We start from the raw sequence: 20,946 nt of genomic DNA, 5'->3' as shown, positions 1-20,946 counted from the left end.
AATGGGAGCCATGGTAGACCCCTGTCACTTTTCGGCAGCATGAAAGCGTGGATGACCGTCTTTTAAGAACATCCCATAAGCGTGTGTCTCGGACAAGATAGCTCAATAACACATCAATTATCACACAAACACGCTACCTATGCAAGCTGCTGCTTCCTGTACTTCCAGTATCCCGCCCTCACGGGATCCCACTTCTCCGCCAGTCGGTCGAGGTACTTGCCCGCCTCCTCCTTCATGCCCTTATCCGCGTACACGTCGGCCAGGAAGTCGAGCGCATGCGTACTGCGCACCTCCTCCTTGTCCTCACCCTCTCCAATGCCGTTGACAAACTGCGCCGCGAACGCCTCTGCAGTCTCCAGTTTTCGTCCGCCCTTTACCAGCACACCCCTAAGGTAGTTCCACGCAGCCTGGTTCTGCGGTGCCAACAGCGCCTTCTCTTCGACGTACTTGACCTCCCGGTCCACAATGTCTGCGGGGACCTTCGGATCGTGCTCCGTCGCGTGCGAGCCCTCCGTCGAAGCGGCCGGGTCCGAAAACACGAGGAAGAACCGGTGCGACCAGGCCGAGTTGTTCCTCACGTCCTCCTCGATCCAATTCTGCGTCGACAGCAGCTCCTGCAGGTTCCACAGCCCCAGCTTGCGCACCAGGTACTGCCTGTAGCTCCACACGTGGTAGTTCTTGGTATCCTCGTCAAGCATGCGCGTGAGGAACTCCGTTTCGGACCTTCCGAAGCGCTTCACCTCGTCCGGGCTGGCCTTGATGTGGTTGTAGTGGTGGTCAAGCAGCAGCTGGCGGTGGTGCCAAATCTGGTAGTTCTTGATGTGCTCGAGCGACACCTCGTTGAGCCACTCGATTTCATCGATGACGGAAATGTCGAGCGCCTCGACGATCTTGAACCGGTACAGCCATACAGTGTAGTGTGCCGGGTTCATGGAGATAACGTGGTCCGTCAACCGCAAGCACCGCGGGCTGTACTCTTCGGCGACCATGACGGCGCGCAGGTAGCTCATGACTGGAAAGAACACGCACAAAGTCAGTGGGACATGATAGATGAGCAGAATCCCCGAGGCCACCGTTTTCCGAAACAGAACACACACATCGGTGCAAGACACAAAAAGAAGAAGTGAATTATTTACCCTCAGCATAGTCCTCGGGGTAAGCAATCGTAGCCAGCGCGCCTTCGGGCTCCTCGGCGGGGATGGGCACGACATCGTCCCACTCCGGGTCGGTCGCGTACGGACCCATCTTCTCTCCGTAGAGCTCCTTCCTAAGCGCCGCCATCTCCCGTCGTCTCTTCCTCTCTTCGTCAATGTCCTCCTGCGTGATCTCTGTGACCTTGCCCTCGGCCGCGTCCGGAACGCCGTCTCGCGCAAACTCTCTCCGCTGAAGGAACCTGCGGTGCAACACTTCGAGCGCCGTAAGCTGCGCCTGTTTCGCGGCCCGAACGGTGAATTGGTCGATCGGGTAGTCGCCCAGGTCGCGCCCGTTCTTGTCCTTGCCCCAGTCGTAGACGACCTTCTGCTCGGCGCTTCTCGGCTTCTCGAGTCGGCGGATCGGCGGCGATTCCCTGCTGATCTGCTTCCAGAACTCGCGCTCTGCCTTGTTGGTGAGGAAGAACTCTCTGTTGGCTACACGGCGCACCAGGCTCGCGTTGACCCAGGACTGTCGCTCCGCGGGCGAGAGGGCGTGCAGACCTCCGGCTTCCTCACGTCGTCGCTCGTGCGGATTCGTCTGGTGGTAGCGCTGGAAAGACCGCTCGTTGATCGTCTTCGGGGGTTGTTGGGTTTCAGCCGCAGCTTGCGCTTGTTGTTTGCCTATGATGGAGGGGAGACAGTCAGCTTTGGAGAACGCCATCGAATGGGATTGATGCATTAGGCCACACAGGAGCTGTGCGGCCTTGACAGCAACGTAGAGGGATGAAAATCAGTTCAACGTACTTTTGTTCTCAGCGTCCTTGGCTTTGGAGCTGGCCTTGGATTTGGCGGGCATGTCTGCGGCTGGCTTGGTCTATGGCGGGGTTGAGCTGGCGGCGAAGTATGTCCCGGACATGGAAAATGTTCGCCCATGGCTCCTACCCCACCACGGGAACGCCCACCTGAGACCCTTTGATCTAACGAAGCCACCATGGATAGCTCTGTTGCACGACATCAGGCACGACAGCAATGTTGACACAGAATTTCCGTTTGCAGCTTCGGAATAATAAAATTAAAAGGAATTTAGTACCGCAAGGTGGGCTTCTAAAATTTGCACGCCGATTATATCTGATACATAAAGCCCCCTCTCATATTCCCGTCTCCTGCGCCATTATCATGTCGTACAGCGAATAAGCTGTAGTATCAAAAACTTTTCCCGATTCTGCGCCCTGGCAAAGCCGTGAAAGTGTAGAAGCAGATTGAAGAGAGTGAGTCGCCGTGTTCTTTACCGACTCTCGACCCTCCAGAACTTCCAGCCCTCCCTCTCACCTGCACCACCGTGGACGCCTACCAGCTTCTCAACGCCCTCGTTACCATCGGCATTCAAGAAGCTGTCCAGGTCGATCTCCATACCACCTTCGTTGTCTTCCACCCCGTTCTTGAGAACAGCAGGCCAGAGCACGCCAACGCCATCGCCGCCGAGAGTTGTCTCAAACTTTTCGTAGCCTTCGTCCTCGAGTTGAGTCTCAAGCCGCACGAGCTTGTCCTTCGGCACATCGGGCTTCAGCAATGTGATAGAGCAACCGCCACCGCCAGCACCAGTCAACTTCGTCCAGCCAATGCCTTCGTGGTCGACAAGCTCTCTTATCCGCTCGAGGCGAGGGTGTGATACGCCCAAAGAGACGAGAAGTCCATGATTGATGGTCATGAGTTCTCCGACCTGTTGCAAGCTTTCCTCACTCTTGTTGTCGAACTTCTCATCGCCGATAAGGCCGTCTGCCGTATTCGTCACCTTATCGATGGCGTCCAAAATGCTTCCGACCAATTTCGGGTGGCCGCTCTTCAACTTGGCGACCTTGGCGACCTCAAAAGCAGTTGACTTAGCCTGCTTGGTATCGACCAACAGAAGCGGTAGCTCAGGGAAATCCCACAGTGGGCGCACTGCTGGAGGCTTGTTGTAATCTGTGCGCTGGAAGACCACGGCCTTGCCTTGGGTCGCAACAGTATTGTCCACGCCTGAGGGGTTTCCGTGTATGCACATCTCGCACACGAAAGCCCATCTGTTGATTCTCTCCACTTGCAACCTAGCCTCATCAGGAGGTTGGTCGGGATGTGGGCCCGACAAGGTACGCAATTGCAAGAGAAGAGCGGCCGCCAGGCACACCGCAATGGAAGCGCTGCTACCCAAGCCTGCGCCGATGGGAATTGTTGATCTCAGAGTATACAAGCAGCCTGTAAACGATCGGTCGCCGAGAGCCAGGAAGATGTAGAGGAACGCGGAGGCCGAGTTTTGATGCACTTTCCGCACATCGTCGGGCTTGTGTGGTGAGACCTCGTTCAGATGTGGCTGAATGGCTGCGACAAGGTCTTGATCGAGCTCCGTAACCAAGTCATAGTACGACTTCTTCTTGGAGGGGTGCTGGAACGCCGCCCACGGGAGGTCGTCAATGTTCCACGTGTGGTGCAAGTCGATGTCTGGGAAGCGCAAGGAGACAGTTCTCCTGGATTTAGATAGCGATGTGACAAGGAGATACGATCGTAGGGAGATAGCTGCGGCGATTGCGGCCTGTTGGTTTCTTGTATGTCAGTGAATGCGCCAGAAATTAGGAAAAGGGGGGGTTTCGCAACTGACCTTGCCGTGAACGACAGCGTGCTCACCAAAAACAATGACCTTGCCAGGCGCTGAGACCATGAAGGCGGGCATCATGGGACTTGATTGTTTGCGATCCATTTTGAGGCGATGGGATAAGTTGCCGTTTCCGTTTACAAAAGAGGTTGTCGGTACACCGTTGACGGCGACAGCATCCAGGGGGTTTCGCATCTCTGGAGCAAAGATAGCCATGAGCGGGTTGCGTGTGTTGAAGCTGCAACAGCAAGATTATTTGCGTGCTGCTGGGGAGGATCCGTTGTTGTCGTGAAGTCGTGTAGGAGGCGTGTTATCGGCCAAGCATAGTATCGCGGCTCAGGGTCCTTGGGCGCGGTCGTCCGTTTCTTTGGTGTAAAGAGGGGTCAATTGGTGAGTGGCACTAATAGCGGAGCGAATGGAAGGCGCAGAATGGGTCGTGATGGAGCGAGTCGGCGAGTCGTGTGGTTGTGCCAGCTCAGAAGTGGAAGTGGACGTGCCGAAAAGTCTACGGAGAAAAAGTGTTGGGAAGGAGAGGAGGGTGCAGGTGCGGTGACGGGTGACGGGTGACGATGGCGGCGCGCCAGGCGGTGGTAGCGGTGGCAGCAGCACTTAAAGGCGTAATTTGGCAAGTGTGTAATACAGTAATACAAGCACTTTTATTAGAGGAGGAGCAGGACAGGAGGGACGGGACACTCGATTCAGTTAGCCAATTTAGCTTTCCCAGGTTCCGGGGGGTGGCCGGACAAATTGGACAACGTGGTGGTGGTCCTGGGCCTGGAGATGGAGGATGGAGCCCCCCTTATCAGACAGGAAACATGGGGAAAGCAACTCAGAGAGAGGGTAGAGGTACTTACGGATACGGGAAAAAGGAATCGGGTCAATGACAAGCACAAGCTGGGCGTGATGTAGTGGAGGAGGGGAAGGGTTGGGGCGGTTGGAGGCGTGTTTGTCCAAGACACAACGACGGTAAATGAGGGTAAGAGGTCTTGGGTTTTTGCGGGTTCTAGCCGTTCTTTGTAATGTGGGAATAAAACGTGTCGCAAGTGAGACTTGATTTAGATGAGCAGAGGGAGCTCCGGGGTTCAAGTCTGGGGGAGGAATTCCGTTGTTCAAGTCCACCGCCGGGAGGTTTTGGGAGCAATGCAATGGAAGCTCCGGTGGAGGCTTTTCGTTTTCGATGGACGGGGGAAAAGTTAGGACGAAACTGGTCGCACTCCAGACCCCAAAAGGGGGAGCAGTTGGTTCTATTCGGGGATACTGCGCAATACCAAAAAAAGTTCTTTTTTTCGGTGATGGAAGACAGGCTGCATTACGCAGAACTGATATCTGAGCCCCAGGCACTGCATATTTTCTGGCGGCCGCGTGATGTGTGAAGTGAGAAAGAGATGTGCCTGTCATCTTACAATCATCTTACTATCTGTCTTCTTACCTAAAGGTACATGCTGTTGCCCCAACCAACAACCAACAGCAGGTCCTGTTTGCTACTTCACGTTGTTCCTCCAGGTACCGCCTCATAACGCGTTCAACTTGCAGGTACCCTCCATGACTGCAGCTAGGCTCCCAGGCGGCCGGCCCTCTGCGCCTTACCATTGGCCCTGCATGTTTCCCCTGGGAGACATTCCCGGTCTGGCGGGTGTTTCCCGGCAAGCACCGACCTGCGGCAGCAGGGGTATCTGCAGGTGAAAAGGGTGGCCGCCCGGGCGGTGTTGTTCTCCCTCACTCCCTGTCGAGCTGTGTTGCGTATTGTGCGCCTTACTGGGAAGAGACAGGCACTTGTGTAGCTTCCTCACCTCGGACTCTACCTCTACTTGGGCACTGGTAGCTAACCCAACACGCAGCTTCGAGAAGCGAACATCGAAAGTTCCAAAGACGACATTAGTGATTTGTTAGGTTTTCGACGGCATGGAACCTTTTCCCATTATGAGCGGCTGTTGATTGCTATGCAGTAAGCTTGGGATGGACGAAAGCCACCGACCACGCCGTTAACGCCATCCGCCGGCAATGACTTGACAAGCTGTCAAGCTGACAAGCTCAACCATCACTTCCTTCGTCCGCCAAGCCCGTTGCCCCAGAACACACCTTACTGGCTCTTCTGGCCTTCAGCACTCCCACGAGATTACTTCGACGATAAGATGCTGACCGGCTTTCTGCTACCGCTTCAGCCGCCCAACCCACAGCAAACATGGTCCAATTGTTTGCTTCATCGAAAAGCGAGTCGCGACGACCAATGGGCGAGGGAAGCTTCAGCCAACCAACACAGTGAAAGGACAAAGCGGCTACCAAACCTCGGCTGGAAAGCTGCTCTACGGCAGAGCTCCGTGCTTTCGCAGTACGATGAGCTACGGCACGAGTACCCAGCAGTCTAGATACCTTGCGCTGCGCACGCCAGCAACCTGACACATCCGTCCGATCATGACTTTCGATCATCAACGACATTTCGCCATCGGTGCGACCGAGCGTCGTTTCGTCTGAGCCTCAAAACGGGAAGGGCTGTGTGTTACTGGCTCGCTGTGTGCCCCCAACTGCTACCCACCTGGTAAGTTGGGTCGCCTGGTTCCGTCTGGCGGTTTGCTGGTCAAGTATTGGGCAGTCCGATGCGATAGCTGCCTGCTCCCGCCCCCGACAGCGGACTCAGCATGCAGACACCGAGCAAAGCGGCTGCACCTCCGCCGCTGATAGCACCTGGCACCACGAATTCTCTCTCGCGGTTGGGTTCCAGGCTGCACTCCTGACTCTTGTCAGTTCGTGGCGGTGAAGCGGCCAGGTTCCCAGAGCAATGGCCGCCTAACTAATACCACGTCGTCACATGAGCCCTGAATGTCTCCAACTTGTCTCTCGAGTCAAGACTCGACTAGAAGAATTCCGTAATCTCATTTGGCAGCTCCGTGTCTCGGAAAGAGAACAGAACCGTTTTCTACTGCGTACTATCTCCGACTGTTCACACCGAAGGACTCGTTTGGTTTCATGAGCCCCAAGTTGCTCGTGGAGACACAGCTATGCACTCGAGCGCCGGGAACCACCCGCTGGGATGGTGAGGAACTCATCTGCAGGCGGCTTATGCCCCAGGCGGCTTATCCCCCTGCCCTACAGCGCGGAGCCTACGGAGATTGCCTTATCGATAGCATGTTGCTCCCAAATCCCCTCAGCTCGGCGAGTGAGGCGCAGGTGGCCCAGCGCATAGCGGGTCAAACCATCCGCACTCTTCTCCTTATCGTCTGGGCCGACGACTTGTCGTTGATCATCGGGACCAAGCAAACACTTGGCAGGGGCAGCGAAGTTTGAAGTAACCGTCCAGCGTCGCCGATGTGTGCAGACTGCGAACGACACTTTGGAACCAGTCATCGGGGAAGCTACCCCAACCTCAACCCCGAGTTCCAAACCGACGGGTCTCTTAGTCAAGGTTACATCCATCCTCCAAATGTTCGCTTTTGAGGGCAATCAAATCTCAATGTAACCGGCCTTCGAAACTGGGCGATTTCGGTTGTGGACTGAACATATGACCCAGCGGCATCCAGCAGGAGAACATGAAGGAAGGCCCCGAGCATCATGAATGTCGCCTTACCCACAAGCCCCTCTGCTCCTGTACCTGTGGCGCCCGAACACGACGGCGTTGCGGCTTAGCGCCAGACGGCTTTCATCTCCGTCCATCGTGGGTAATCAAAACATGCCGACGGTTGACGGGCGGTCGAGCTGAACCTAGTTATGTCTCGCAGGCTGGACAGAAGTTTATCGATAAAAACGAGGCAGCAAATCAGGGACACTGCAAAGCGGTGCGGGGTCGACCGGTTGCAGCCACTATCCGAGTCCATCCAAGTCTTCCTGAGCTTTGGCTGGTGTCTTCTTCAGAGGGGGGAGGCAGGCACAATGCGACTCAAAGTCTGGGCTGTCAGACAATAGAGCTTATTAGCACCGCCCTACATTGGGTACTTCACCTTGGGCTCGGTCTGTGCCGCAGCGCTTGTTTGTGGTCAACGTCACACCCAGACCTCTGGCCCAACGACGTCGAGACCGCAGCCTTACTGCCCCGCTGAGCTGGATCTATGAACTTGCAACCGGAATCCCTCGGAATATCCGACTTCAAGCTTCCAGTCAATAAAGGAGAATCCAAACTCCAGCTGAGCGCCGCCATTCTCTCTGCCCCAAGTTCAGATCGTAGACGAGCGATCCCAGTCACCAGCCAACCGGACTCAAGCTCACACCCCAGTATTCCCGGCCCGCACCGAACCCCGCGCGCGAGCGAAAGCAAGCTCACCATCCTAAGCCCCCGCCTAGAGCCCCAGATAACGCTCTCCTATTCCTCAGATTCGCAGCTCGAAAGACACCAATTCCTGCAAATTCTCGATCGCCTGCCACCCCACCCATCCGACGAAACATTCTGCCAAGATGGCCGTCACAGAGCTCGCACTCCTCCAATTCAAGGAGCTCCCGAACGAGGAGACCAAGGAGCTCCTCGACTACTGCCAGACGGTCCAGGACACCTGGGTTCTCCGCCAGAAGCCCGGTCTGCCGCCGAAGCGTGTGGAACGCGGCACCGCCATCCTCCAGCAGGTCGAGGACCCGAGCGTACTGCTGCTGGCCGCACAATGGGATTCTCCTGAGGCGCACCACGAGTGGATCGTCTCGCCAGAAAACCAAAACGTCATGGGCAAGCTGACGCCGCTCATCCACCGCGAGGGTCCGCGGGCAGTGCTATTCTTCCACATCGATACGCCCATATTCGTCCCGGGGCAGAGCACGCCGGCAGCAACGGCGGATGGCGAAGCAAAGACGGGGGGTGATGAAGCGGAATCGAAGGACAAGGAGCCGGAAGCGCCGGCAGCTGCAGAAAACAAGGCAGAGGGCAAGAAGAAGGCCGAAGACGAGCCGCCTAACTTGTTGACGGCGCCGGTGGTCAGCGTTGGGCGCTTCGGCGTGCGGCCTGAGCGCAAGGAGGAGTTCGTCAAGAAGTACGCCGAAGCGAAGTGGGTGGTTGAGGATGCCTCGAAGCCGTACCCCGTGCGCGGCGGTTGGCGAATCGAGCGGGCTGTGGACGGCACGGAGGAGTTCGTCATGTACTGCGGCTGGTCATCGGTCGAGCAACATAAGGCAATCGCGCAGCACGAAGGGTTCAAGGAGTGGGCAGGCATCCAGGAGTTTGTGACGGGGACGGACATCTGGCACTACAAGAGGATCATGTAGAGACGGTCTCCCTCGGTATGCTCGTTTCGACAGTGGAAACAAGCGGGCTGGAGTTCAGCGAGACGACAGGCCATGGCCCTGTTCCTGGGATAGACGGGCGAGGATCAGCGGAATCAACGGCGTCCTAAGAGGGCCAGGCGTGCGCGACACACGACATGGAGAGAGCCCATCAGCACATGAAAGTTTCCCCGTCTTGCTTGTTTTTGGTGTGTTCAATGGTTGCTTTTCTTCATTGGACAAATGTCTGCTAGTAGACAGGAGACAATCCATCCATCATTGCAATTGCCTAGGTAATCCCTCGACGCCATATCGTTTTGATGCTACGGTTCTAGCTTCCTTTTTCACCTCGTCATGGTCTCTTTCGGGACATGAAGACATTCAAAAAAGGACAAGAAACCGCCTCGTTCCCAGACCGACCAGACCCAGTGTTGTATGTATGCGAAAACCGGAGGGGGACAAATCATTCCATTGGACCTCAGTGTCAGGCTAACTGACAAAGTTCTAGCAACTCCGCCCCATCGAAGACATTTTTTAATCCCTTTTTTTGTGTCAAGTTATTCGGCGTTTTCGACTCGCTTATGCGGAGGCCTTGCCGCCCTTGGGGTTCTTCTTGGGAACGTCCTTGATCTGGAGCTCTGTAGGAGGGGGGAACCCGCGGTCAGCTTGGGTTCTTACAATGGTAGTTCGTCCTCTTCGATCCCGGTTTGGTCCAAGGGGGGAAACGCAACAAGACGCAAACTTGGGGATTCGGGTGGGACAATGCGACGGGAAAGACGTACGAGGAGGGAGGGACTGCTTGAGCTTCTCGGCCTTGTCGTTGTCCTTGAGGACGAGGGTGTACAGGTGACGCTGGCAGCGGACCTTGAACTTGATCTGGGAGCTCTTGCGGTTACGCTTGATGCGCGCGGCTATTTTTTTTCAATCGTTAGAAATCTCAATTCCCCTTTCTCGCAATCATTAAATCCGAATTTTCGCTGTTCTCCGACAACAAGACTCGTTCTCGTCGGTTCGCGGGCGGTGGTGGTCAGGGGAGGATGTGGGAAAATGCATACAAGAGGCGTCCTTCCTGCGGGCAATCTCAATGAACTGCAAAACGAATTGTTAGTCAAAACTTCCCCTGGAAAAATGCATGGGAATTGCCCAGCATGGCAACGTCGACTGTACGAACCTTCTTGATATCACCGATCTCTTGAGGCATCTTGGCGGTATTGATGGGGGTTTTTGGCGACAACGAGGGGGTCTACTTGTCAGGTCGATGGGTGGTTTTGTCGTGGGACACTTTCGTGGGTGGTTTTTTGGTGTGAATTTGATTTTGTGGGATGGACCCCTGGCGCCGGACCGCGCGAGCTGCCAGGCGGGTGCACGGGCCACTCGAGTTGTCTTTCCCATCTGCCTCCCCTTCTGGTTCCGTTCCTGGGCTGCGACTACGTCGGGAGATGTGCACCGATCGTGCCGACGGGCTCTGCGTGGGGCCCGACCAGCCTGTCCCGCCACAGGCAGCAGCGGGTGTGGTCCAACGTCACTGTGGCTTGACGCGTCACCCGGAGCTGTTCGCCCAGACATATTCGGCCTGTACCTTGGCACGAGTTGACGACGCTTCAACTCAATTCTGCTTGCTAACACGTTGCTATTAGTCTGTATCTACGTGTTGTTTTTCTCATATAAGTCCAGCCAGAGTAGATCTTGCAACAAGCCTGAGGTTCTTCCAGTTTAACCAGCAAACGCACCGCCACACCTAGTTCCCAAAATGCCCACCCCACTCGACAATGCTATGAAGTCAAAGGTGAGTCTTCTGGGCCTACCTGTGTTCGTATTGGCTAACATTTCACAGAATGCAGTCCTTGGTTAGTTCTGACGGGAATGTGTATGAGAACTCTCTTAACTGATGGACAACGAAGCATTCGGAGGCTTAGTTACGGCTGTTGCTGTATGGGCCATCTACGGCGGGGACATGTTTCCGGCAGGCGCCGATCCAACTGGCAACCCCGAGGAGTGGACAAGAGAAGAGATGAGGAGATGGCTAGCAGCAGTATGAAAACTTCTGATATCTGATCCCTGAATCTCATGCTGACCTGCCGGTAGCGAAACCTATTTCCTGGGGAGTCGGACACGAGGGAAGAGTTGCTTGCAAGGGTCATGGCCAACATGAGGGCCCCCAGGCGTTGATCGTGATGGAAGCATTAGTTCAAGTTGATGGCTTTTAGGACAAAAAGGATGGAACTTTGATAAGCGTCATGATTCAACTACCTTCCTCCTTGATGGAGGCCAAAGCCACTTGCGCAAAGTGGGTAGTATAGTTACTCTACATGATATTTTGTGGAGTTTTCGCTCCAGCATGGTGTGGCATGATGCCTCTTTGATCTTATGTTCCAAAACCGCCTACAACTCATCTCTACCAGTGGACGTTCCGACGGTGGGCTCGTCCTTGGTGACCTTGCCAGTGGACTTCCAGTTGAGTGCCTTGAGACGCTCGGACAGATGAGGGTGAGAGAAGTGGTACGTGGCGTAGACCCAGTCGGCATCCATGGTGCTGAGGTTCTGGATCTGGAGCTTGAGCAGGGACTTAGCCAGCTCAACGGAGTAGCCAAGCTTCTGAGCAAAGGCATCAGCCTGGAACTCGTACTTGCGGCTCAGGATGTTCATCAAGAGCTTAACAACAGTGTCCATGGGCGAGAGCGCATCAGAGAAGAGGATGAAACCGATGATGATGGGGTGCTCCTTGAGGAAGCCAAAGTCGGCGTACAGGGAGTTGTTGCTGATAAAGACGGAGAACAGAGTGAAGATGTACAAGAAGTGAACCTGGAGTGGATTAGTTGCGGAAAACATGCTCATGAATGGCTTTGGGAACATACCTGGGAGATGCCAAAGAGACGGGTAGTGTGACCCAAGCTCCAGTGACCCAGCTCGTGAGCCAGAACAGCCACGACCTCCTGCGTCTCGCTCTTCTCGATGAGGGTGTCGTAGATGACAATGTGCTTCTTCCAGGGGAGACCAAAGAAGTAGGCGTTGCTATGGGCGCTGCGCTTGCTTCCGTCGATGACGTAGAGCTCGTGGAGGGGGAAGTTCAGGCTCTTGGCGAGGCTCTCGACACCGGTCTTCAGCTCGCCCTCTTCCAAAGGCGACAGCTTGTTGAACAGAGGCAGGATAGCGATCGGGTAGATGGTGATCATGAAGACCTGAAGACCAGCAGCGAACAACCAGAGGTAGAAGAAGAACTGGTTGCCAGTCTTCTTGACAATGGAGAGGAAACCGGCGAGTATCGGGGGAGCGATGACAAAGGCGAGCAGCTGGGACTTGATCATGTCGGTGATGAACAGCTTGGGCGTCTGCTTGTTGAACCCGAACTTTTCCTCCAAGACAAAGGTCTGGTATACCGAGCTGGGAAGCGAGAGGATCTGCTGGATGACGATGAAGGCCAGGACGAAGACGATGGAGTGCGATATCTCGCCGGTGAAGCGCGCCGGCGCGAACTTGAGCAGCAGGTTACCGGTCCAAGACCACAGCTTGGGGAGGACATCGTATTGGATAAAAGCAATATTCTGGATCTGACCCCAGAGACCGTTGACGAATTCGAATTGAGCTTTAGCGCGACCGTAGGCTTGAGACTTGTCGAAAGTTTCCTGTGAGATTTCTTGTTCGAGGACCTTGGGGGGCTTTGTCTTCTTGAGGACTTGGTACTGGCGCAGCGAGAGCAGGCTCTCGAAGACGAACTGGCCGACCGAGAAGCCGAGAATGAGACGCTTCCATGGGAATAACGGGCGGTCCAAGAACCGGGCGAGGCGCTGGAGGAAATCCATCTTGCTGCCTCCGTCCTTGCTGTTGAAAATATGGCAAAGGTGGGACAGGAAATAGAGGTGTTGGTTTGAGGAAAGAGGGACAGGTTCCGTCCGTGTCGCAAAGCAATCAACCCGGTCAGCAGCAGGCAAGCTGTCCACAGTGAGCTTGGCCCCCAGACAGCCCAAGTGGGGGCCGCACAAGCTGAAGTTCGGAGCTTGCGGGAGTCGGCAGGGGTCATGATTCGCTCCAAATTCTCCAGGTTCTTTCTGCGTTGACTGGCTGAAACACCCGGCGAACGCAACGTTCCGCCCCGTTTAAGGCCAAAGCCCCTTTAGGTGCATTAATTACGGGAACCCCCGTCAATCGCAAGAAAGTCGGCCGCAAAATCTCCAACAGCTCGTCGAGGCCGATATCGAGACGTGCGAGATCTACGCCAGCAGCACAGAGACAGCACAAACGCTGCCAAAATGATGCGCCAATCGGTCACAAGCCTGGCGAGGGCTTCCCTCGCCCGCCCAACTGTCCAGCCTGCTTGTGTGGTGCAGACTGTCTCCCAAAGGTGACGATCGAGATATCCCCTCCAAAGAAGCGACAAGGCTGACTGGGTGCCCCTTCAGGACGTTCACCTCCCTTCCCTCCCTCCGTCCTTCAATTACTCCTCTCACATCTGCCTTCCGCCGGCCAGCGATCACGCCATTTGCCCCTTCAACAGCAAATGCCGCCGATGTCGTCCCCACAAGTGCCGTCACGCAACATCCTGCCCTGGCCTCCATGCAGCTCTGCTTCGGCCCGCGTAACACCATGAACCGAAACACCCGATTGATCCAGAAGCGAAGACACGGATTTCTCTCTCGCATGAAGACGAAGGACGGCCGCAAGATCATTGCACGGAGGAGGGCGAAGGGACGCAAGAAGTTGGGTTGCTAAGGCTGTGCGCCACTTGGAGTTTTTGCGACTGTGACCGAACAAGCGAGGAAAGCAGGACGCCGGCGCATGCCAGAGAAACAGCATCGAGAACACAACCTCGTCCGCTTGGCGGGATTTGCGCCATGCATGCAGCATGTCCGCACGGTGTTGAATGCTAAAAGGGCGACTATGACGGCTCAAGATATAGAGTCGAAACTTCTCGAGACGCGGGAAGTATTCAATATGTATCAATATGAATTCAATGTACAACAATCATCCCCACACGCTTGCTGTACACTGGCAATTGGTTGCCGCCTTCAATTGGTCGAGGTCCTCCAGATCAGTGTCAATCACACCAGAGCTTAACCCAGCGATACGTGGACACTCGTTCATGAGTACATTGTGAAAAGGCATATTGAGATTGAGGCGCGCAACGTTAAACCATGCAGCCTTCAGACTTGACTGTCTATCAAGCTCCTAGAGCAGAATCGCTTTACCGGTTCTACCTAAGTCCTGCGTCTACAACGAAAGCACCCGGCCGAACACATTAGAAGGGGAGAATCAAACAACATCACAACCTAGCCTTCCATATAAGACCGTCAGATTTTCCCGTATCTGCGCGGCTACATTCTCTGGGTAATGACTTCGGTCAAAGACAATAGTAAATCAGTAATTAGAGACAATAACGATATTGATGATCCAAGAAACGACGATAATAGCGATTGTAACAGCGATAGAGGCGATTAGAGGCGACAGCTAGCATACAGGAAAAGTAGTAGCTCTAGCACGGGAAAAATAGGGGAACTCGTCCAGAAAATGTACGCCAGTTGCCCGGGAGTATCAAAAAGCACATGCACGCTCGTGCACCTTATGTTCGTTAACGTCTTACTGCATGTTCCAGAGGTCTCGAATGTTGTTTCCCGCATCTTCGGTCGGTAGCTGGGCCCGAGATAGAGGTCGGCTTATGCAGCCCTACCAGGGTCTAAACATAAGCGACGTGCGGATGGCTCACAGCAGTTTTCCCAAAACGGACAACAGCTATCGGCAATTTCCAACCCATCTTTAAACTTTGATATCCTTCACCATGATCATCAATTGATTTCTCGAGGAATATCTAGAACACTCTGGCCATGCTCGCATCACATGATCAGACGCGGTCAGGGATCCAAGGTCCACGGTTCGAAAAACATTTCGTCATGGCAGGATAGCTCGACGCGTTGATTCGCGTCGAAAAAGCAATTAAGGGTCCTGGGGTGCTATCTACGTTTGACTTTAGGGGTGACGACGGTGGTTACCCACCTGCTTCAGACAAGAGGAGCTCTCAAAGCCTTTCAATCCCCAGCTTTCCTTCTTCCGACGTTGAAAGGTTATTGTCTCTGTCCTTGACAACCCATCCTTGCCCATTGACTTATACCAAAATTCTTACCCAACATGCCTCCTAAGAGACGTTCAGACGCGAGCGACGTCTCGGACTCCTCGAAGAAGACCAAGGCGACCCCTGAGGCGTCTTCCTCTTCAGAGAGTGAGCCTCCGCGTTGGGCCGCCAAGAGCCGCTTCACCAAAGTCTCCAACACGCGCAATTCAGACCGCGACTACAAGGACAAGATGGCGGATGCCAAGAAGGCTTTCGAATTCATCTGCAGATGTCCCTGGGGCACTAAGCGTAACCTTGGCGGTGAGGAGGAGGAAGAAGATGAGTGGGAAGACGAAGACGAGGATGACGAGGATGAAGATGAGGAAGAGAGCGACGGACCCAAGCCCAAGTGCGACCTCGGCAAGACTTGTCTCTGCGAGAAGCCCGCTGCGGACCACCCTGATGCTCCCTATGTCATCATGCGTGCCGGCTACTACAAGCTCATGAACCAGCAGCCCAACGTCCAGGTCCGCGACCCGGACTTCTTCGGCATGCACACCTACAACGACCACCGTGCCTACGGCATTATCGAGATCATTCAGAACCTGGTCCTGGATTTTGATGAGGCCAGCGCGAACTGGAAGGAGCAGTGGGTCATCTGCGAGGCTCTGTCTCCCTTCATCTGGTATCTCTCTGGGGACGACTTCGCGATGTGAGTTTCATTCCGAACAATGTTATATACAAAGTACTAATCTCATGACAGGTGTGATGACGGCGACTTCGCCAGCCTGACAGCCAAGCTCGTCGGCACTCTCTTCCTGTCCATGCTCGCCCGTCTCGAGCGCATGGGTCTTTTGAAGCCAGACTCTGAGGTCCGCGACCTTGGCAAGGTCATGGCCGGCTTCATCAAGTGTGCCCAGGCTTTTCGCGGCTACTCTCTTTTGGAAGACGATGACAAGACCCGCAAGTCCAAGGCGCGCCCCTTCGTCTATGTGCCCTCCCACTTCGACAGCTACGTCGCCGCCTATGCCGCGAAGTACAACATCAAGTTTGGCGGCGTCAAGGGACTCAAGAGCCTTCTCGACGACGTCGACGAAGATGTTGACCTGCCCACGGAGAAGGACGGCGAGGACCCCTGGGGCTTTAAGGCTGCCTTGAAAGAGTACAAGGCCGAGCGTGGCGGCAAGATTGGCGGCGACTCTCTCGACATTCCCGGCTGGTCGTCGGCGGAGCGCAAACAGCATGCCTTCCGTAAGAAGGACCCGCTTCCCAAGGACATTCTCGACGGTCTCAAGGCCGGTGAGGTGATTGGACTTGCCTGAACTTGAATGCCTCTAGTGATTGCCTTTGTATCCTTATATTGAGGTTGTGTCGTTGTATGTTGTTGCAAGCGAAGGATACCACATCGAATTGAAGATTGTCTTTTTGGATAGAGATTATGGATTGCAAAATGTATTATCACTTTAAGAGTCAAACATTAGACAGGACTAGTGAGACCTCCCTCGCACGACTTGGAGTCGGTATAACACGCCAAAAACAAGCGGTCACTCGCGTCACCAACCCAAATCTTGTACCTGCCCTGGGTGTTGGGGATCACCCAGTTCTGGCTGACCACATCCCACACGCTCAAATCCTTCCTCGTCAACTGCAGCTGCACCGTGGTGCTCTCACCAGGCGCCAGGCTCTTGGTCTTCTCAAAGTCTCTGAGCTGAATCACCGGGGTCTCGGGGCCGCCGCTGGGGAACTGCACGTATGCCTGCGCCGAGGCCTTGCCCGAGTACTTGGACCCGGTGTTCGTGACCTTCACGGAGACGGTGAACATCACGTCGTACAGCGCGGGGTTGCCGCCCTGGGCACCGCCAGCGGCGGGGCCGGGCTTTTGGGTGGTGCTGTAGCCCGGAGGGTACGGGTACGTCTTGGTCTTGGCGTCCTCAACGGCCTGCTTCGCCTCGCCCTCGGTGCACCAGGAGTAGATGTACCGGAAGATCTTGTTGAAGCCGGAGGGAACGACGCCCTCGGTCCAGTCGGGAATGGGGGCGTCGTACACGAGCACGTCACCCTTTGCGGGGCGCGCGGGAGGGGTGGCGCTGAGGGCTCCGACGGAGCTGATACTTGCGTCGGTGAAGGAGAAGTTGGTGTAGCTGAGCCCGTGGCCGAAGGCGAAGCGCGGCTTGATGCTGTTCTTGTTGAGATAGCGGTAGTCGATGTAGAGACCCTCAGTGTACGTGTCCTGAGGCTGGCCGGTCGAGCCGCCGGTGAGCTTCGTTATGGAATCGGGGAGATCAGACTCCTGCTTCGTCATGCTGTAGGGCAAGTGGCCGGAGGGAGAAGCTTCACCAAAGACGACATTCACCAACGACTCGCCAGCCTCCTGGCCGGGGAGGTGGGCAACGAGCACGGACTTGACGCTGGGGAGATCGATCCAGGAGTCGACCACGATCGGGCCGACGGTGTGGATGACCACGACGACGTTCTTGTACTTGGCGGCGGCGTCCTGGACGAGCTTGTTGCCGTTGTGCCAGGCGTCAAGGCCAGATGAGCTCCGGTCACCGTTGTTGCCTTCGACGACGTACTGGTTCTCTCCCGAGTCGGAAGTGATGAAGACAAATGCGACATCGTTGTCGGTGGGCGCAGGGACTGACGGGAAGCTGTCGGTGTTGTAGAATGTGACGTTGCTGGCTCTCTTCTTGAACGCAGTGATGGGGTCGTCCAGGTAGACGTAGTCGACGGTTCCGGAACCCCAGCCAATACCGAGCGTGCCCTTATTGCAGCTCCTATCGGCACAGGCATTGGGTCCGTCAGAGTTTGTCTGGGCATCAGTGCCGAAGACCTTGATCGGGGCTGATGTTGTGATGGGTAGAAGGCTGTCCGCGTTCTTGAGCAGAGTGATGGCCTCCTGAGCAACCTGCCTAGCAACGAGGTAGTGGTCATCTTGAACTGGGACCATCTCATTAACAACGCCGCTGGGACTGAAGGGCCATGCTCCCGGATACAGAGGCCCCTCACGATCCCGAGTGCCCGTGGCGAAGTTGAGCTTGGGGAAGCCCTGGTCTTGGCCCATCTGGTACCAGGTTGCCACGATTCTCGTAGTCATGTCGTTAAGACGGCTCATGGGGACAGAGCCGTTGAGCACCGACCTCGTGAGGTCGTACATCCAGTAGCTGTAACCGAATAGGGGGATCTGGGTGTCGCCAGGCATGTTCAGGTCGAGACCAGCGAGAGCAGAGTCAACTCCGGACATGTGAGCCAACCAGTCAGACATCACAGTTCCTTGGAAACCGAGCTCGTCTTTCAGGATGCCGTTGATCAGATAGCTGTTCTGGCTGCAGGCGGATCCGTTGACCTATGGTGTTGTTAGTTGCGTTGCCAACATATGACTTTGCTACCTGCATACCGCGTTGTAAGCCGTCATGACGGCGCCAACTCCTTCTCGGATGCCGTCTGCAAATGGCCAAAGGTACAACTCATGCAGAGTGCGGTCGTCTGTTAAGGCAGTCAGCATCTGAAGTCTGCTACAAAGCGAGGTGGTCAACAAACCAATGTTGGAGCTGTAGCCCTGCTGGAGCGTATTGTACATGCGGTACATTTCCTGCTCGTTTCCAATAAGATGCTTAATAGTAGCAATAACACCTTGCTCCTGGACGCCCTTGATAGTCAACGCAGCGGCTTTGCCCTGCAGGACGGGGTCGGCGCCGAAGCCTTCCCAGTTTCGACCGCCCCTCGGCTTGCGGCCGATGGGACCCACGCTCGGTCCAAGATATATGTTGGCGCCCTTGCCACGGAACTCCTTCCCCATGGCCACTCCTCGAGCGTACATCAAGTCCTTGTCCCAGGTGGCCCCGGTGGTTATACCGGACGGGAACACCGTGACGTTGTCGGCCTGGCGGACGCCGGTTGCTGAGTCTGCAAGACAAAGCTGAGGAAAGCCGACACGCTCGGCGCTGCCCGTGTTACCAACGCAGCGGCTGTGCAGGTTAGTTGATGTTCGCGATGTAGCCTCTCGAGTACGTACCCTGCGGTGTGTTAGTCTAGCGCACTTCACGTTGAAACTCTTTCACATCTATCTTACCCATGAAAATGCCGGAGCCAGAAGTGATGTTGGTCTTCTCAGCCAGCGTCATCCTGTCAACGAGAGCTTTCGCTCTCTCATAGCTGTCCGCCCAGTCCGCCGTCCAGCCACCGAACGGCGCCGGGTAGTAAGACGCCGCAACATAGCCGGCGGGGACTTGCCTGACATCGATTGCAGCGGCATCACTCCACGACACCTGGCTCGCAAGCGCAACAAGGGCAAGAGACTTGATGCCGGCCATGGTGTTTGCCAACTTGTTCCGAGCTGGTGTGCTGATAATAGCACTGGCAGAAACACACGCACAGAAACGGCAACTCAAAGCAACGAGGGAGCAGCAGCAGCGCAAGCTGGCAAAACACACAAACACTTGCAAATGGTATCGCGGCCATTACTACTTAACTTATACAAAAGTCGGGCAGAGTGGACACACCCACTCGCGCAGATCTCCGGGCGCCCGTGCCAGCACAAGATCCGGCGCCCTGCTTTCAATCTTTGAATACCATGGTTGCATTGCACTCGGGGTAGCGCCCATCCTCATGACTCTCCCGTGGGCTCACATCTCAGAACGCTTCCCCTTGCCTGTCACAAGGGAGAGCTGGCAGCGGGCAGCAGGAAAAGGGGTGGCCCGCGAAGCTGAACTGCGACAAGCAAGCGATCACCGCTTGGCGACGCATCAACGATGTATGTGACTGACGTCGGCCACGAAAGCACACAGCACACAACACACAGCCGTGTATGTGTGTGTACCCGAGCTGTTCGGGGGCGGAGAGAGGTGTAATGTCACGATAGCAACCGAAAGGGTTCATGGGCATCAAGCAGGCACATATAGGACAAGCCAAATATTGCAACGCATCAAGGTTGCGGCCTGTTCCTTTCGGGCAGCTGGCTTGGCCGTGAAGTCGGGCCTATGCGTGACCAAGAGATAAGTGTAGTGCGGCCGATCAGCATATCGCGTAGAGCGTAGCGTTAGAGTCGAGACTAGAGAAGAGTCGGTAAGCGGTATTCGCAGAGGGGTGGACAAGGGACGTCTGGCAGAAGGCGGGGAAATGTGACCCATAGGGAACCATTCAAAGACGTTTCTAGAGCTTGGGATTCAGTCGGGTGAGGGACCGAGAGCTGCTGAGTAGCTGGCTGGCTCGCTCGCTTCGGGCGGGAGTTGGTGCGTGGACTAGTTGGGGGTTCAACCTGGAAGCGAAGCGGCATTTCGTGTGTGGACGTTTGGGGGTCGCGTTGCGTTGCCAGTGACCGGAGGAATCTTCAAGTCCGTTGGGAAAAAAACAAACTTGGGAGTAATGCGGTGGATATCATGAGATTAGGGGAACATGGACAGACGGACCCACGGCCGAGGCCCAAAGCGATGACAGGTCCGGAGACGTTAACCGTAAATGTCGACATATCCCGTAAGGGGTGACAATAATTGCAGATCTCCTTCATTGCTGGAGAGATGCGAGGAACACGCGCAGCGCTGAGCGCACGCGGCGGGCTGGGGGGATGATCATCGCCCATCGAGCGGTCTGCTCTAGGAAGGCCGACCTCTGATCCGGCTCGGCTCCGAAGCGGGGAGAATGGAGTGGGCGAAAGGTCGGTCACTGTTAAATCTGCATGCTGGTGTCGCATTGCGGGCATGATCAAATGAGCAAAGCAGGCAGTTTTTCTTGATAATAGTGCATGCGCAACGGCAGAAATGGGGGTGTAACGACGGCGGTAGAGGTGGGAAACATCTTGACGCGTGACCACCCTTTTTTTGCTTCCCATGTCTTTATGGTCGGGCATACAGCTCTAATGAGACTAGAACGACTTAGAAGCGAAGGAAGCGAAGAGCTCCAAGCGGTTGGAACCCCCAAACTCGGTCCGGCAGCGGGGACAAAAAACAGGGAACAGGGATGACACTGCACAGATTTCG

At 55.5% G+C, this 20,946-nt stretch overlaps 7 protein-coding genes across 7 annotated transcripts; 2 read left to right on the top strand and 5 right to left on the bottom strand.

The window, feature by feature from the left end:
- Positions 1 to 137: 137 nt before the first annotated feature.
- Positions 138 to 1,989, bottom strand: COL26b_002309 (uncharacterized protein; the record flags this gene model as incomplete). Its single annotated transcript, XM_053175235.1, has 3 exons — positions 138 to 1,012; positions 1,137 to 1,814; positions 1,938 to 1,989. The coding sequence occupies 3 exons, from the start codon at positions 1,987 to 1,989 to the stop codon at positions 138 to 140; spliced, it is 1,605 nt and encodes a 534-aa protein (XP_053040855.1).
- A 429-nt stretch (positions 1,990 to 2,418) lies between these two features.
- COL26b_002308 (uncharacterized protein) lies at positions 2,419 to 3,864 on the bottom strand (the record flags this gene model as incomplete). The annotated part of the gene is made up of 2 exons (XM_053175234.1): positions 2,419 to 3,699; positions 3,766 to 3,864. The coding sequence occupies 2 exons, from the start codon at positions 3,862 to 3,864 to the stop codon at positions 2,419 to 2,421; spliced, it is 1,380 nt and encodes a 459-aa protein (XP_053040854.1).
- A 4,278-nt stretch (positions 3,865 to 8,142) lies between these two features.
- Positions 8,143 to 8,937, top strand: COL26b_002307 (uncharacterized protein; the record flags this gene model as incomplete). Its single annotated transcript, XM_053175233.1, has 1 exon — positions 8,143 to 8,937. One exon carries the CDS (start codon positions 8,143 to 8,145, stop codon positions 8,935 to 8,937), a length of 795 nt encoding a protein of 264 aa, XP_053040853.1.
- Positions 8,938 to 9,513: 576 nt separating this feature from the next.
- Positions 9,514 to 10,135, bottom strand: RPL38 (60S ribosomal protein L38; the record flags this gene model as incomplete). The annotated part of the gene is made up of 4 exons (XM_053175232.1): positions 9,514 to 9,572; positions 9,717 to 9,845; positions 9,990 to 10,023; positions 10,106 to 10,135. The coding sequence occupies 4 exons, from the start codon at positions 10,133 to 10,135 to the stop codon at positions 9,514 to 9,516; spliced, it is 252 nt and encodes an 83-aa protein (XP_053040852.1).
- A 1,181-nt stretch (positions 10,136 to 11,316) lies between these two features.
- COL26b_002305 (uncharacterized protein) lies at positions 11,317 to 12,734 on the bottom strand (the record flags this gene model as incomplete). Its single annotated transcript, XM_053175231.1, has 2 exons — positions 11,317 to 11,736; positions 11,790 to 12,734. The coding sequence occupies 2 exons, from the start codon at positions 12,732 to 12,734 to the stop codon at positions 11,317 to 11,319; spliced, it is 1,365 nt and encodes a 454-aa protein (XP_053040851.1).
- Positions 12,735 to 15,051: 2,317 nt separating this feature from the next.
- On the top strand, positions 15,052 to 16,296 carry COL26b_002304 (uncharacterized protein; the record flags this gene model as incomplete). The annotated part of the gene is made up of 2 exons (XM_053175230.1): positions 15,052 to 15,686; positions 15,738 to 16,296. 2 exons carry the CDS (start codon positions 15,052 to 15,054, stop codon positions 16,294 to 16,296), a joined length of 1,194 nt encoding a protein of 397 aa, XP_053040850.1.
- A 155-nt stretch (positions 16,297 to 16,451) lies between these two features.
- Positions 16,452 to 19,284, bottom strand: COL26b_002303 (uncharacterized protein; the record flags this gene model as incomplete). Its single annotated transcript, XM_053175229.1, has 4 exons — positions 16,452 to 18,317; positions 18,369 to 18,457; positions 18,512 to 18,877; positions 19,044 to 19,284. The coding sequence occupies 4 exons, from the start codon at positions 19,282 to 19,284 to the stop codon at positions 16,452 to 16,454; spliced, it is 2,562 nt and encodes an 853-aa protein (XP_053040849.1).
- Between the last annotated feature and the right edge of the window lie 1,662 nt (positions 19,285 to 20,946).

The sequence above is a fragment of the Colletotrichum chrysophilum genome (genome assembly GCF_026319265.1).
Source record: "Colletotrichum chrysophilum strain AFK26 chromosome Unknown scaffold_11, whole genome shotgun sequence".
NCBI lineage: Eukaryota > Fungi > Ascomycota > Sordariomycetes > Glomerellales > Glomerellaceae > Colletotrichum > Colletotrichum chrysophilum.
The sequence above is the reverse complement of the archived record's forward strand: the minus strand, read 5'-3'. Positions and strand labels throughout refer to the sequence as shown.